Source organism: Amyelois transitella, chromosome 7 (genome assembly GCF_032362555.1).
Source record: "Amyelois transitella isolate CPQ chromosome 7, ilAmyTran1.1, whole genome shotgun sequence".
In the NCBI taxonomy this organism is placed as follows: Eukaryota; Metazoa; Arthropoda; class Insecta; order Lepidoptera; family Pyralidae; genus Amyelois; species Amyelois transitella.
In genome coordinates, this window is record NC_083510.1 from 11191206 (window position 1) to 11207468 (window position 16263).

Sequence of the window (16263 nt, forward strand, 5' to 3'; positions counted from 1 at the left end):
TAGTCGAACGGTGGTGTAGATAAAATCAGTAGGTATTGAAAGAAAGACCGTTATTATTTTGATAAATTTATCTTCTTCCTGGATTTAGTCCCGGTTACATGCTATCACTCTGGACAGGAGACCAGGGTATGCCTTTGACCATGAATCCTTTAGTGAGTCAGATTTTTTACAAGGGGTGACTTCCATATGCTCTCCGCAACGTTTGCAGGTAAAACTCATCCGTATTGGATCGGCTCGGGCTCTTCTCCACTGGTGAGAAGAAGATTCATCAACATTGGCAACTAAAAAAACATTGCTAATGTCAATGTCGCAGGGAAAGTTACTGTCACACTTTGTCAATGATAAAATTGTCTGTCATTGTACTTGCTGATTTATTTGGACTTGGATTTACAAATAAATTAAAAACAAGCTGTCGAAGGCTTTCACCATGTCTGAAATGGAAGTAACAGAAGGTGGAAATGATTTTGCCAATGATTTAAGTAAGTAAGATCAAGTTTATCCAATATATACCTCAAGTTAGTGACCAGCTGTTAACCTGTTTATTATGACCCGGTGCAAGTAACTTTTTGTAAAAACCTTTATAATTGGTGGATTAGCAGTATATTCCCAAGTACAATATTATACAAAATGATATAATTAAGTTGTACATCATTGTATTTTTGATCCTCAAAGTTACGAGCAATACCCATTGCTCATTTTTGAAGACCCCTACTTTTTCCTTCACATGCTCGAGAGCTCAGGGTTTTATGTGCTACCTTCGATGAAATGTAATCTAAGAGAGCTACTGTTATACCACTATAACCTCAATTTATATTCCAATTGGAAGGTACATACATACATACTAATTTTTTCTAATAAATAAGTTACCTATAAGTCAAAAAGAGTCAACTAGCCTATTGACAAGTTAAATTCTAGCATATTCCAAATAGAGCCTGATTTTATAATTTTGTATTTTATTGAGTTTTTGTAGTTTATATAATTTGTGTATATATTTATTTATCTTTTATTTCTTCAAATTATTATTTCAGTGTTGCTTGATCGGGTGTTTCTAAGGCTTGGCAATGCGGACTCCGATGACCAGCTTGAGAGTTGTCTTGGCAGATTTCTGTGTCCTGTCATTCTAAAGCTATCATCTCCACATGAACAGGTAGGTACAATACGAGATAATATTGTTACACTGTTATGAAGTCTCTGAGCATTTTGTTGCCTTTAAGATGAGAGGTTTTGGCCCAGCATTAAGATGATGCCTTAAACATAGTTTTTATTTATTATTAATTAAAGAAAGCCTTCTGTTTAAACTTTTATTATTTTAATAACTCTACTAATATTATAAATGTGAAAGTTTGTGAGTATGTCAGTATGGATGTTGTTAATCTTTCTTGCAAAAACTATTGAACCGATTATGATGAAATTTAGTATGTAGGTAGCTGAAGACACAGAATAACAAATAGGCTACTTTTTATCCCGGAGTTCCCACAGGATTGATAGGGTTTCCATGCGGACAAAGTGGCCGGTGGCCTCTAGTACTCATATATTTTTGTCACAGAATTCTATTGTGATGTTGATTTAATCACTGTTATTAAGTTATTCATTAATAATATTATTGTACCAGTTTATTGGTTCCACTAAATTAATCTTCAAAACATTCAATAAAATACTCCCACATAATTTTCAACTGGCAGAGAATGCCTTAAAGTATTAAGTTGACCTGTAGTACATTTTACGTGCATAAAGTTTAATTATACATACATACATACATAAAATCACGCCTCTTTCCCGGAGGGGTAGGCAGAGACTACCACTACTACTACTTTAATTATATATTTCTTTATTCTTGAACTCAGGTGCGAACCAAAGTGATGGAGTTATTAGTACATGTTAACAAGCGTGTGAAATGCCGAGCGGACGTGCAGTTGCCGGTGGAAACGTTACTGCAACTGTACAAGGACCCTAACGCCAATAGCTTCATCATTGTGAGTATTGTGATTTGTTTAGAATTAATTTTGTACAGATTTTCCTCACGTGGGAATGATCAGGAAAAAGTTGCAAAACTGATTTCTGCTAATGTTTTTTCTATTCTTTCCATAATCATAGTGAATGTACAAAATGAGTGAAGAGTATATTTGATTTTGATTGAATGAAATTAAATAAATAAATATATACGGGACAAATGTTCCCGTGTGCCGTGTGGTTCCCAGCACCAATAAAAAAAAGAATAGGACCACTCCATCTCTTTCCCATGGATGTCGTAAAAGGCGACTAAGGGATAGGCTAACAAACTTGGGATTCTTTTTAAGGCGACAGGCTAGCAATCTGTCACTATTTGAATCTCAATTCTATCATTAAGCCAAATAGCTGAACGTGGCCTTTCAGTCTTTCCAAGACTGTTGGCTCTGTGTACCCCGTAAGGGATATAGACGTGATGATATGTATGTATGTGTATGTATACGGGACAAATTACACTGATTGAGTTAGCCTCGAAGTAAATTCGAGACTTGTGTTAGGAGATACTAACTCAATGGTACTATATTTTATAATAAATACTTATATAGATAAACATCCAAGGCCAATCAGAAAAAGTTCTCATTCCCTGACCGGGATTCGAACCCGGGACCTCCGGAGTCACTGACAAGCGTACTACCGCTGCACCACAGAGGCCGTCATTCAAATTCCTCATTGTTTGGCATAGACAAACCCTGGGATCATCTCTAGTGTGGATTCAACTGGTATGAACGATAATGAGATTCAGACATATGTTTTTTTTTTCTAGAATTTCACTATAATATACATAACGATGGGGTATGGGCGGATGCCGCGCGCGCAACAACTGAGTTTAGCACCGTCCCTACTGGAAGCGCTGGAAAATAAGCCTCAACCGCATCAAGATGGGTATGTTATATGGCTTTAAATAATCCAATATAAAAAATAATAAAGGGTCCGCGTCCTGGTAAAGGATCAGGTCAAAAGTGCCTCTGCCTACCCCTCCGGGAAAGAGGCGTGATTTTATGTATGTATGTAAAAAATAATAAATCTTAGGTCGAATGCAGGACTAATAGACTTATTAAAGGCAATAGAATTGATCAGTTGATAGTGGTGTGCATATAACATTTAACCGCCTTTAAAAAAAAGGGTGTTTCTCATTTTGCCCTGTATGTAAGTATGATTTTCGTTTAACTCTGTCGCGGATGCGGGCGTTCTCTAGTATTCTCATTTACACCTGTTTAGTTATGCTTTAAAACATTATGCAGACTTTAAACAACAACAACAACAACATATAGTCACGTCTGTATGTCTTGCGGGGCAGACAGAGCCAACAGTCTCAAGAAGACTGAAAGGCCACGTTAAGTTGAAGGGTTTCTTGATAGAATTGAGATTCAAATAGTGACAGGTTGCTAGCTCATTATCGCCCACAAGAGGAATCCCAAGTTTATAAGCCCATCCCTTAGTCGCCTTTTTTTGATATCTATAGACTACAAATTTTGCTTAGGAGATACATATAATCAGAGACTATATATATTTTTACTATATGTTTCAGGCTACTTATGTTGGTAATGCCGCTTCTAGGGGACATCAAGGAGGCCGATTTAAACTTGAAAGAGAAGCCCAAATTGGCTACCTTGGTGCTCAAGTTTGCAACTGATGTGCTGTTGCTGCCATACAGGTTAGTATAAACACACACAAAAGTACCTACCCGAAACCGCCGAGCTTGCATGAAGAGAGTTATGAATGTGGATGAAGCAAAGGATATGCAGAGATCGTGGCAAGTGGAAAGAGGTAGTCTCTGCCTACCCCTCCGGGAAAGAGGCGTGATTTTATGTATGTATGTATGTATAAACACACACACATTAAATCACGCCACTTTTCCGCCACTCTTATCATAAACTAGAGGCCGCCCCCGACTTCGTCAGCATGGAAACCCTATTTAAAAAGTAGCCTATGTGTTATTCTGGGTGTTAAGCTGCCCACATACAAAATTTCATCGTAATCGGTTCAGTAGTTATTGCGTGAAAGAGTAACAAACATCCATACTGACATCCTGTCATACTCACAAACTTTCGCATTTATAATATTATTAGTAGGATAAACTTACATAATTGACTTGCAAATTTACTTATAATTATATTTTTTTAATCATTAGGGCTTTACCGAACTCTGGCGAATGTGAATTTCAAGTGCCGCCCGGGATGAGCATGAAGACTTACAAACGCATCGTGGATAAGAACCAGTTGAATCCCAACCAGTTGGAAGAGGTGAGTAGTCGGAAATCAATATATATATATAATATATATATATGTATATATATATATGTATATATATATATATATATATATATATATATATATATATATATATATATATATATATACGTTTGCCGGGACAACTAGTATATATACATACATATATATATATGTATGTATATATACTAGCCTATAATTAATTTTTTTTTCCACTATATGTATATATATATGTATGTATATACTAGCTGTCCCGGCAAACGTTGTTTTGCCATATAAATAATTTTTATTTTTAAGTAATTTCTACTAAAAAAGAAAATGTTAAGGGTGGACAACCCTTATCACTAAGGGGTATGAAAATTAAATATTGGTCGATTCTCAGACCTACTCAATATGCTCAAATAATTTCATGAGAATCGGTCAAGCTGTTTCGGAGGAGTACGGGAACGAACATTGTGACACGAGAATTTTATATATATAATATTTTGCTTATAAATTTGCGATTATTTTTTTAGGCGATGGGCTTGATGATATATTTGAGATTCAAACAGTGACAGGTAGCAACCTGTCACTGTTTCATATCATCATATCATCAAGCCGAACAGCTGAACTATTCTTTTCACTTATTTTTTTTTATTTATACATACTTATAATCACGTCTATATCCTTGCGAGGTAGACAAAGCCAACAGCCTTGAAAAGACTGTAAGATTAATTTATTAAATAGTGAAAGGTTGCTGGCCCATCGCCTATTTCTTAGTCGCATTTTTTATTAATTTTCTTACAAATAATGTTGGTTTGTTAATTTCTATTCTTGTGGTATCCGTGTGGTTCAAATAACATTCAATTTAATAAAAAAGAATAGGACCACTCCATCTCTCGCCCATGGATGTCGTAACAGGCGACTAAGGGTTAGGCTTATAAACTGGGGATTCTTCTTTTAGGCGATGGGCCAGCAATCTGTCACTATTTGAATCTCAATTCTATCCTAAAGCCAAATAGCTGAACATGGCCTATCAGTCTTTTCAAGACTGTTGGCTCTGTCTACCCCGCAAGGGATATAGACGTGAATATATGTATGTATGTATGTTAATTTCTACTTAACTAATAAAATTTGTGTTTGTTTCAGATGAAACTGTCAATCGTGAATTTCATAACGAAGGATATATTCAATATGAGCGATACTCTACTACCTCTTATTGTGGCGGCCGCGGACTCCCGCTTCAGTGTTGCCAACCTCGCCAACAGTCCGCTCATACGAGCCAACAGGTTATTTCTTCATACATAAGTACCTACGTTGTTACGGCGTTGACAGAGCCAAAATTGACAAGAACAAAATTTGGATAACAATTAGCTGACCTGACATTGTAATGTGGATCTGGTCGAATCGAAGAAATATTTATACAAACTAGCTTCCGCCCGCGACTCCGTCCGCGCGGATGGCGGTCTTCGCGTGGATGGTTTATTATTTTGAGTAAATCTGACAATGACATCTTATTACGGCGCTGAATCCACTGCGGGTAACGCAACGTGTGTTCGCGGTTCTACAGAACAACGTCTATGGATAAAACTGAAAAATTTGGATTTTTTTTTCTACGTATTTATATATTAAAGTATCCCATTTTATGCCCAGGATAATAAGGTATAATTATACCAAGTTTCATCGAAATCGAACCGTCAGTTTTCATTCAACATACAGACAGACAGACAAAAATTTTTTTTATCACATATTTGTGTTCGGTATCGATCCAGTAACACCCCTGCTATTTATTTTTTCAATATTTTCAATGTACAGAATTGACCCTTCTACAGATTTATTATATGAATAGATTTAACAAATGCCTTGTTTTATTGCTTCATTTGATGTACAATTAGTTCGTTGTTATTGTCATTAAAAAAAATGTTTTTTTGTCACTTTGCCGTATAGTAAAACACCAACTACCTTTTTTTTCTAAGTGTAGATGTATATGTTATGTATATGTTAATATCTTCAATTGTGGTGTCCAGTTCTGTGGACTGGTCGCTGGCGTCCGTGGCGGCGCCGCTGTACGCGCTGTTCCTGGGCACGTGGAGCGGGCTCAAGGTGCCTCCCGACGACCGCAAGGTGACTACTTCATTGCTTATTTATTGTTTTTTTTTCAATGTATGCATTATGTTACTGAAATTATGATACTAATTTTTGAAAAAAAAAAAAAAAATTAATGACAGAAATATTTCAAAAATAGAACAGAATAATTCCGAATTCTGTACTATTTTTGAAATTTTCGAGCGGAAATTGTGTGAGACTTGTCTATACTAAACTGAGAAATTTAAAATAAACAGTTTAGAATAAAATAATTAAAAAAACGTTCTAAATCCAACAAATCCGAACTCGGCCATGTAACGATGACTATTTTTTTAAAACTAACTGTAAGCGGTGAGGGAGACCATTGCGACGAAACCTGCACATTCAGGTAACTGAATGTGTAACAATGATCGATCCAATACGCGTGAGTTTCCTTGCAAGGGTTGCGGATGTCAGACGGGAGTCGCTTCGTGTAAAAACCTGACTCACCCAATCCAGGATCCATGGTCAAAGGCATACCCCGGGCTCCTCTCCAGAGTTCTGAGGATGCAACCGGGACTAAAGCCAGGAGTAAGAAGAAGAAGTGCTGTATATTATTGTACATCTTTTTAAGGGAATAAATAAACAAAAGAAGAAGTACTATATATTTTTGTACATCTTTTCAAGGGAGTAACATACATACATACATAAAATCACGCCTCTTTCCCGGAGGGGTAGGCAGAGACTACCTCTTTCCACTTGCCACGATCTCTGCATATTTCCTTTGCTTCATCCACATTCATACTCTCTTCATGCAAGCTCGGCGGTTTCGGGTACTTTTGACCTGACCCTTTACCAGGACGTCCTTAATTAGGGAATAAATATACAAAGTAGTGTTTATTGGCAGGTACCTGCTTGCACCAGACTCCGTTTGAAGTTAATACAATACCTTAATAAAGCTTCAGGACCAGCTATCATGTTCCCGCACTGTGTACAGGTGAGTTTATGTTATATACAAATACACATATAGTCATGTCTGTCTAATAACCCTTGCGGATAAGACAGAAATAACAATCTTGAAAGGCAACGTTGGGCTGTTAGGCTTGAGATTCAAATAGTGACAGGTTGTTAGCTCATCGCCTACAAAAAGAATCCCGTATGAAAACGTGACAATATAAAACTGAAAACTACACACACACCTGTATTATATTAGTATTAAACGCGCACGTAACGTACCTTTTTTATCTCAGTCGCTCGGTGACCACGGATCATTGTAACGCGATTCGTGATTGAACGTCCAAGATAAAAAAAAGGTATAATATATGAGGTAAATAAACAGTAAAATGTACAACGCCAAATTTTAAAATCAATGAATAACTCAATATTTAGCATACCACCAATTTACTAAATCATTAAACAGCTGAACGTGGCCTATCAGTCCATTCAAGGCTGTTGTCTCTGTCTACCACGCAAGGGATATAGACGTTTATATATATATGTATGTATCAATTTACCTTTTTGTTATCACAGGTAGTGTTCTCGTCACTGTTCGATCCGAACACAAATTCCCGTCTCAGAAACATGGCGCTAATGTTTTTGCTGAACGTTATAAACAGGTGAGTAAACATTTTGTTTGGAAATAAAACGAAAATGAAATTACGTCTCGTACATACGTATAGTCAAGTCTATATCCCTTGCGGGGTAGAGAGAGCCAAGAGTCTTAAAAATACTGATAGGCCACGTTCAATGATAGAATTGAGATTCAAATAGCGTCGTGTGGTTCTTAGCACCAAAGTCGTAAAAGGCGACTAAGGGATAGGCTTATAAACTTGAGATTCTTCTTTTGGTCGGTGGGCTAGCAACCTGCCACTATTTGAATCTCAATTCTATCATTGAACGTGGCCTATCACTATTTTCAAGACTGTTGGCTCTGTCTACCCCGCAAAGGATATAGACGGAATTATATGTATGTACGTATGTTTTCACTGTTGATAATACATATTTTTAACACACAAATACTTTTAGCGGCGACGTAAACCAATTGAAGAAAGTTGCCACAATATTCCTGCAAGGGTTGCTGAAGTTGATTCGTTCGGACGAGTACGCTGAACATCAGCCTAAAGCTTACATGTGTCTCGGTAAGTTTGGTGTTTAACGATGTTTAGTTATTTATTGATTTTTACTTTAGACAGCGGATTGAATAAAAAAATTATATGTAAGTACACATGGATATTGATTTTACAACAAGGGTATGTATGTAGCCAGTAACCCGTCACTATTTGAATCTCAATTATATCATTAGCCAATCGGATGAACGTGGACTATCAGTCTTTTCAAGACTGTTGGCTCTGTCTAGCCCGTAAGGGATAAAGACGTGATCATATGTATGTATGTATGTGCCGTGTGGTTCCCGCCACCAACATAAAAGAATAGGACCACTCCATCTCATTCCCATGGATGTCGTAAAAGGCGTCTAAGGGATATGCTTATAAGCTTGGGATTCTCCTATTAGGCGATGGGCTAGCAACCTGTCACTGTTTGAATCTCAATTCACAAGGATGTCCAGCGTCTAGATGTGAGATCCATACTCTAAACGTTATAAAGTATATCTAGGTTTACACAGTTCTTTCTTTGGCAAGTCTTTTCGTACTCATATCATATCTAAGTATAGATATATCATAAAAAAGAAAATTTGATTTGAAACGAATTAATTCACAAACTAGGTATAGACAGTAGGCCATGGCTATGGGATATAAACCATTAATCAATATGGGAATGAATGATTTATTAAGATTAATATATATATGTTTATATATAAAGCCTATATTACTGCTACCGCAATACTCGTATTTGTATATTATATTTATTAATTACTAATGCGCCGACAACAGATACAAAAGTGACTATTAAAATAGTGTAATTAAAAAATTACGAATTAAAGAAACATTCGTTAGGAAACTCGAAGGAAACAATAGAGTTAGGTATAAATAAAAACATTTCATTCAAGTTTTATCTCTTTTGTTGCCCAGTACTACATTATTCATACTAACGTAATAATGCCGCGTCGAGCGTGAGTCACTCCCCAAAAAAGAGGATCATAAATTCACTCACCGAATCAGCGGCTCGTTAGCTCAGCGGTTAGAGCGCCCAATTTAACTTTGTAAAAGTGGTGGTCGGGGGTTCAAATCCCTCACGAGCTGTACTGTTACATTTTTTTTTTCTGATGTTTTTTTTTTATTTTTGCCACCTGCTTACTAAATACAAATAAGCAGATGGCAAAAGTAAAAAAAAACGTAGTCAAAAAAATTTTGTTTACTCAATGTTGGAGTAGGCATTTGTTTTCTATCTCACCTGATGGTAAGTGACGATGAAGACGAAGATGTTACATGACTCATTTATTCTATTAAATATCTGTAATTTATTATTATTATTTTTTCTATAAAGATACTCATTTGTTCTATATTCTATAAATAATAAAGTTCAATTAGATCATAATATTATGAGTTTATGCTTGTGGCTTTTCAGAAAAAAAGTAACCTTTATTTGAACTTAAATAATTAGCTACATACAAAATTTAATAAAAATCGGTCGAGTCGTTGAGACGTGATACGAATATTGCATTCAACTGACCGAAAGCTACCTTCGCATTTATAATATTTAATATGAGGATTCCGACTGTCAAAGTAATAAAAAGCAAAACTTTTCCACGCATATTTATCATTTTTTGTCAATTGTATGGTCAATAAATCATAAATGGGTCCACGTTGGAGTGCTAGCATGACACGCGCCACGCTGTTACGCTTTTTATCATGACGTGCAACGGGACAGCGATATTTGGATTATATTAATGACGCGACTTCGTCCGCGTGGAATAGTTATTTTGGGCATCATTGAAGCCCTCAAGTATGAATAATATTCCCCGTTTTTTTCACATTTTCCATTATTTTTTCGCTTTTTATAGTTGCAGCGTGATATTATATAGCCTACTAAAGCCTTCCGTTGATAAATGGTCTATTCAACACAAAAATAAAGTTTTTCAATTTAAACCAGTTGTTCCTGAGATTAGCGCGTTCATTCTCTTCAGCTTTACATACATACATACATATGATCACGTCTATATCCCTAGCGGGGTAGACAGAGCCACCAGTCTTGAAAAGACTGTTAGGCCACGCTCAGCTGTTTGGCTTAGTGATAGAATTGAGATTCAAATAGTGACAGGTTGCTAGCCCATCGCCTAAAAGAGGAATCCCAAGTTTATAAGCCTATCCCTTAGTCGCCTTTTACGACTTCCGTAGGAAAGAGATGGAGTGGTCCTATTCTTTTTTGTAATGGTGCCGGGAACCACACGGCACTTTATAATATTAGTCTTAAGTCTTCAGCTTTATAATATTAGTATAGATTATTAGACATACTCTCTGATACATAAAGGTTACCTACTTAGTATCATTTATTAAACCTACCTTCTAACCTAGTACCTATTAGTATTTAAATCTAACTAGAATTGTTTAAACCTAGTGTATAATTGTCTAAAAAAAAAAAACACGTCTTTTCTAGAAAATGTACTTCCTAGATGTGACTGTGACACAGCACGTGTACCCCGCAGGTAGACTGGCGATGAAGTGTCCCGACAGCATCAACAACCAGTTCGCATTGCTGGAAGAGCTGGTGAAGAAGATTCCAGAAGCCACTCCCGAGATGAAGACAGCTTTGCGTGACGCGCTGTTGGAGATGGCGGCCGCTTTTAAGATATCGCCTGATGGTAATTATCGTTTTATTTACTTATATATTTATATACATCAAGTGCCGTGTGGTTCCCGGCCTGGGTCTTGGACGTTTATCTATAAAAGTATTTATTATAAAATTTAGTATCTCATTACTTCGAGGCTAATTCATAACAATAACAATTCGTGTAATTTGTCCCGTATTTGTTTATTTTTTTTTATAAAAAAAGTATGAGCTAGTGAAGAGTTATAGTGTACGCTGTGTGCCGAGTTATGGCTAAGGGCATCGCTTCACAGATATCGTCTAAAAATGATAAAAAATATGATGATAAGTCCACCATGTCATATCACACTTACATATGGGACACGAGTCTCAGTAGCCTAGGGTAGAGATCACACAAAAGCGAGATATTATTAGGTAATTTTATATCACGTATTTTCTTTTATATTTTTTTGGATTTTAGTTCATATTTTTAAGTTATATTCTAATTTGATTTATCAAATTCAATAATTATTTGTGATTATTGCTTACCTTACATACCTAAGAAAAGCGGGTTCTCTCATACACAAGTATTTATACTTAAATGTAAATTCCCATCAAAATAAGATACCATAAACAAATAAACTTTTTTTTAATTTTCATTTTTTCTTACAGAAAAATCCGCCTCAAGCCCTGACGAAGGACCAAGCAGTACGAAAGTGTCCCGCATGGACGTGGACGAGCCGCTCGACGAGCCGCAAGCGCTCGCCTTGTTCGCTCTGCTCGACCAGTGAGACATTTGTTCATATAATCACGTCTATAGTCAGTGCCGTGTGGTTCCCGGCACCAATACAAAAAAGAATAGGACCACTCCATCTCTTTCTCATGGATGTCGTAAAAGGCGACTTAGGGATAGGCTTACAAACTTGGGATTCTTTTTTATGCGATGGGCTAGCAATCTGTCACTATTTGAATCTCAATTCTATCATTAAGCAAAATAGCTGAATGTGGCCATTCAGTCTTTTCAAGATTGTTAGCTCTGTCTACCCCGCAAGGGATATAGACGTGACGATATGTATGTATGTGTATGTATCACGTCTATACCCTCTCACGGGGTTGACAGAGCCAGCAGTCTTAAAGACTGAAAGGCCACGTTCAGTTGTGATTCAAATATTGACAGGTTGCAAGCCCACCGCTTACACGAGGTATCGCAAGTTTGTAAGCTTATCCCTTAGTCGCCTTTTACGATATCCACGGAATAAAACTACGTCGTAGTTCTATTCTATATGTCTTATTTTCATGACGTATAATCATTTTTTTTTAATCCAGTTACATGCAGAGCGAAGAGTCAATGATCCGATACATCGCAATGCGGTACTCGTCCACTGTGTTCCCTCAGGACTACATGCCGTCCAGATATTTGTTGCTTTTGGCCAGCGGTGACAGGTAACACACGAACACACAGTATTTTACAACAAAATACGTAATAGTTTTTGTTAAAACGATTAACCCATTATCTCGATACAAACGTGGGGAAGGTTCTGTGACCATGTTTCTTTTTTTTTTTTAATATGAAACTGAAGATATGTGGTTGGGAATGCGATTTTTCTACTATAAAGGAGATATTTACACATACATACAAATTGAAAATTGTTTATTTGTTGGTACCGGGAACCACACGGCACGGATATTCACACAAAATATCAATTTACTATTCCTACTAATTCTAGAATTAAAATAGTCTCTGGTCATATGTTTTTACACAGGACAACTGTAATTTAACGTTTCCCAACTATATTTTCATTCGATTCGAGTATTGGAATGATGATCTGTTTTAGCCAAGACGAAATATCAAACGAAGCTCTAAAATGTTTATACGGAACATCCCGACCGACTGAGATAGAAGATGTAGTGAATAACGTGAGCAAGAAGGAGACGGCTACAGTCAACATTGACGAGGAATCGCCTAAGCGTGACAAGGACAGAACAGAGGTTGGTATGGACTTTTATACTAAAAATTATGACTGATGATTCTAGAAAGAAAAATACATTAAACAGTACCTACCTCTAAATTAGAATTGTTTGTGTCCAGACCACTAGCTTTGACAATAAAAATATATAAAACCTTCCATTGAAGGTAAACATTACATACTCAAATTTGTAGTTGAAAACATTAATACTCGTAATATTGATTGAAGTTCAAAAATTTTGAATAATTCTATCAATAAGACAAACAGTAGAACGTGGCAAGACAGTTGACTCTGTCTACCCCGCAAGGCATAAAGACGTGATTGTATGTATGATATATATCTCTTAGCGGTAGTAACCAAAATTGCAAATATGTATTGTTTTAAAAAGAATATTGATTGAATTGTCAGGCACCGGAGTTCAAAGTCCCAAGGTTCAAAACTGTGGTGAACTACATATGGGATCAAATGCAGAAGAGGAAGGCGGGCTCCAACTCCAAGCACCGGTTCGTGGTCGGAAACCAGGTGCTGCAGTTCCATCCGCTCACTTTCCAGGAGGTGAGATAATAAATAAATAAATAAATATAAATATATACATCTTTGTAAATATTATTCAAATGTGACTGAATCTGTAATGAAAATAATCGAGTAGGTACTTCGATTTTTTATAATAATAAAAAAATATATATACGGGACAAATTACACAGATTGAGTTAGCCTCGAAGTAAGTTCGAAACTTGTGTAACGAGATACTAACTCAACGGTACTATATTTTATAATAAATACTTATATTTAAATAAACATCCAAGACCCAGGCCAATCAGAGAAAGTTCGTTTCTCATCATGCCCTGGCCGGGATTCGAACGCGGGACCTCCGGTGTCACAGACAAGCGCACTACCGCTGCGCCACAGAGGCCGTCATATACAACATACATCATTCCAACCAACATATTTCATTTTATTTATTTGACGAAATATTCGTATTGAAAACATTAGTTTTACATTCATTAAGTAATTACGAACAAACAATTAAAAATATTTTTTGTTGTGTAAATTCACAAAAGTTGCTTTGTATATTGTTTGTTATATGGAACGTTGGAATTGGCTAATTCTTCTTGTCTAAAACAAAAATCTGTAATAATAGAATAAGCTAAAATAAAATAAATAAATGAACAACGTCTTGGTTCTCTTGCATTGTTTCTCTAAAAACTGCTCCGAATCTTGTACCACTGATGCTGAGCTAAACAGGTATATTGGCAAGTGGAAAGATGTAGTCCCAGCTTACCTCTTCGGGCAAGCGGCATGATTCTTCGTCCAACTGGCTTCTATCTTCAAAATAGGCTTATTATCCACAACATAACTTACGTGTTATATATCACACTAAATATATATCATATCAAAACCTGCGCCTGCGCGTAGAATAATTCCCGTCTCGTCTGTCCGGAGAGAAGCCCTGAATTTGTATGGATCAGATAAATTACTTATTTGACCTTGAAATTTTGAATTGCAACCACAGATCCTCCGCTACATGCGCATGTGCCTGAACCGGGACGCGAACCTGACCTCGTGCTCGGAGCACCCGAACGCGACATCTCCCCAGCTGTCGGCGTACGTGCGCGAGCAGCTGCTGGAGACGGAGGTGCTGGAGAGGTTCCTCGCCATGGTCACGTCGCTGCTCGCCGCCGGCGCAGGTGATCTTATACTTAGTCCGAATTGGACCATGTCTGTCTGCTTTGTGCTGTTTTGTATGTTTTTGCACTTATGGTGCAATCAAGAGTTTTATCTGTCTATCTTTCTTATACGTCGTCAAACAATCGTCAATGTATTGTCAATCGAACAATCTGACATACATACATATCACGTCTATGTCCCTTGTGGGGTAGACAGAGCCAACAGTATTGAAAGACTGGAAGGCCTCGTTCAGGTCTTTGGCTTAATGATAGAATGGAGATTTAAATAGTGACAGGTTGCTAGCCCATCGCCAATCAATCTTTAATTAATCATTAATCAATTATCAATCAATCTTTAATCAATTATCAATCAATCTTTAATCAATTATCAGTCCATCATTAGTTAGTTATCAAACAATGGATATGTGGTTTACATTTCCGGGATATACTAAGTGAGATAATATAAACAAAATTACCGAGTGTATGAAGCTGAAATTCTTACAATTTTTTATGGGGAGAAATAAGAATGACTAACTTCTTAGAAATTCAGACGGAAATAAACTTGATTTTTTGTCTCACTCGGATGGAGCTGCGCGCATAAAATATACAAACATACGTACAAAAAAATCTAACGTGTTACATTTTATATTCAAAAAGTGTGATTCAAATAGTGACAGGTCGCAAGCCCATCGCCTAAAAGAAGAATCCCAAGTTTATAAGCCAATCCCTTAGTCGCCTTTTACGACGTCCATGGGAAAGAGATGGAGTGGTGCTATTCTTTTTTCTATTGGTGCCGGGAACCACACGTTACAATCATGATTAATCATATAAATTATTTTTAATCTATACCTATATTTAACTTTTTTTTACAGACTTAATGCCGCTGACATGTTTCCTCGACATAGTCGGCTGCGTGCCGGACAAGATGGCCGCCAAATACACGAACCTCCTGCCGTTCCTCAAGACTCTCTTCACGACCAGTACCAAGGAAGACATTCGTGATACAGCCTCGCTTATCTACGCTATAATCACTGTGCATACTAGCGATAAGTCGGCGATAGAAAAGGAGATTGAAGAGTTTGTGGTACAGGGGATAGGGAATAAGAGTTTGGAGAGCCAGTGCGGGTATTTGAGTGCGTTTGCGCATGTGTGCGAAAGGTGTATCGTAATGGCGAAGAGGGGCAAATTTGGGGGGAAAGGATTCAGTGCGGCCAACTGGGAGCCTTATCAACAAGGTGTTATAAGTTTGGGTAAGTATTTTGCCAATGCTTTGCATGAAGAGAGTTATGAATTTTGATGAAGCGAAGGAAGTATGCAGAGATCGTGGCAAGTGGAAAGAGGTAGTCTCTGCCTACCCCTCCGGGAAAGAGGGGTGATTTTATGTATGTATGTAAGTATTCTGTAACATCTGCTTTCTCCTGGCTTTAGTCCCGGTAGCATCCTTATCCATTTTGGAGAGGATCCCGGGGTATGCCTTTGACCATGCATCCTGGGTTGGGTGAGTCAGGTTTTTACACGAAGGTACTCCCGTCTGACCTCCGCAACCTTTGCAGGGGAACCTAACCCGTATTGTATCGAACATGGTTACACATCCTGATTCCTGAATGTGCAGGATTCCTCACGATATTTTCCCTCAACGTCAGAGCA

General features: G+C 37.1%; 1 protein-coding gene across 1 annotated transcript in view; it reads left to right on the top strand.

The window, feature by feature from the left end:
• Positions 1 to 336: 336 nt before the first annotated feature.
• Positions 337 to 16263, top strand: part of LOC106130228 (proteasome-associated protein ECM29 homolog) — a 35190-nt gene continuing 19263 nt past the window's right edge. Inside the window, exons 1-18 of the mRNA XM_060945113.1 lie at positions 337 to 479; positions 1029 to 1147; positions 1845 to 1973; positions 2771 to 2889; positions 3536 to 3661; positions 4139 to 4250; positions 5364 to 5503; positions 6242 to 6338; positions 7186 to 7275; positions 7809 to 7894; positions 8304 to 8416; positions 10882 to 11037; positions 11655 to 11769; positions 12309 to 12425; positions 12818 to 12971; positions 13358 to 13504; positions 14463 to 14637; positions 15489 to 15866. Of these exons, the coding sequence (XP_060801096.1) occupies positions 428 to 479; positions 1029 to 1147; positions 1845 to 1973; positions 2771 to 2889; positions 3536 to 3661; positions 4139 to 4250; positions 5364 to 5503; positions 6242 to 6338; positions 7186 to 7275; positions 7809 to 7894; positions 8304 to 8416; positions 10882 to 11037; positions 11655 to 11769; positions 12309 to 12425; positions 12818 to 12971; positions 13358 to 13504; positions 14463 to 14637; positions 15489 to 15866 (2425 nt within the window). The 5' untranslated portion in view covers positions 337 to 427. The remainder of the gene's footprint in view (positions 480 to 1028; positions 1148 to 1844; positions 1974 to 2770; positions 2890 to 3535; positions 3662 to 4138; positions 4251 to 5363; positions 5504 to 6241; positions 6339 to 7185; positions 7276 to 7808; positions 7895 to 8303; positions 8417 to 10881; positions 11038 to 11654; positions 11770 to 12308; positions 12426 to 12817; positions 12972 to 13357; positions 13505 to 14462; positions 14638 to 15488; positions 15867 to 16263) is intronic.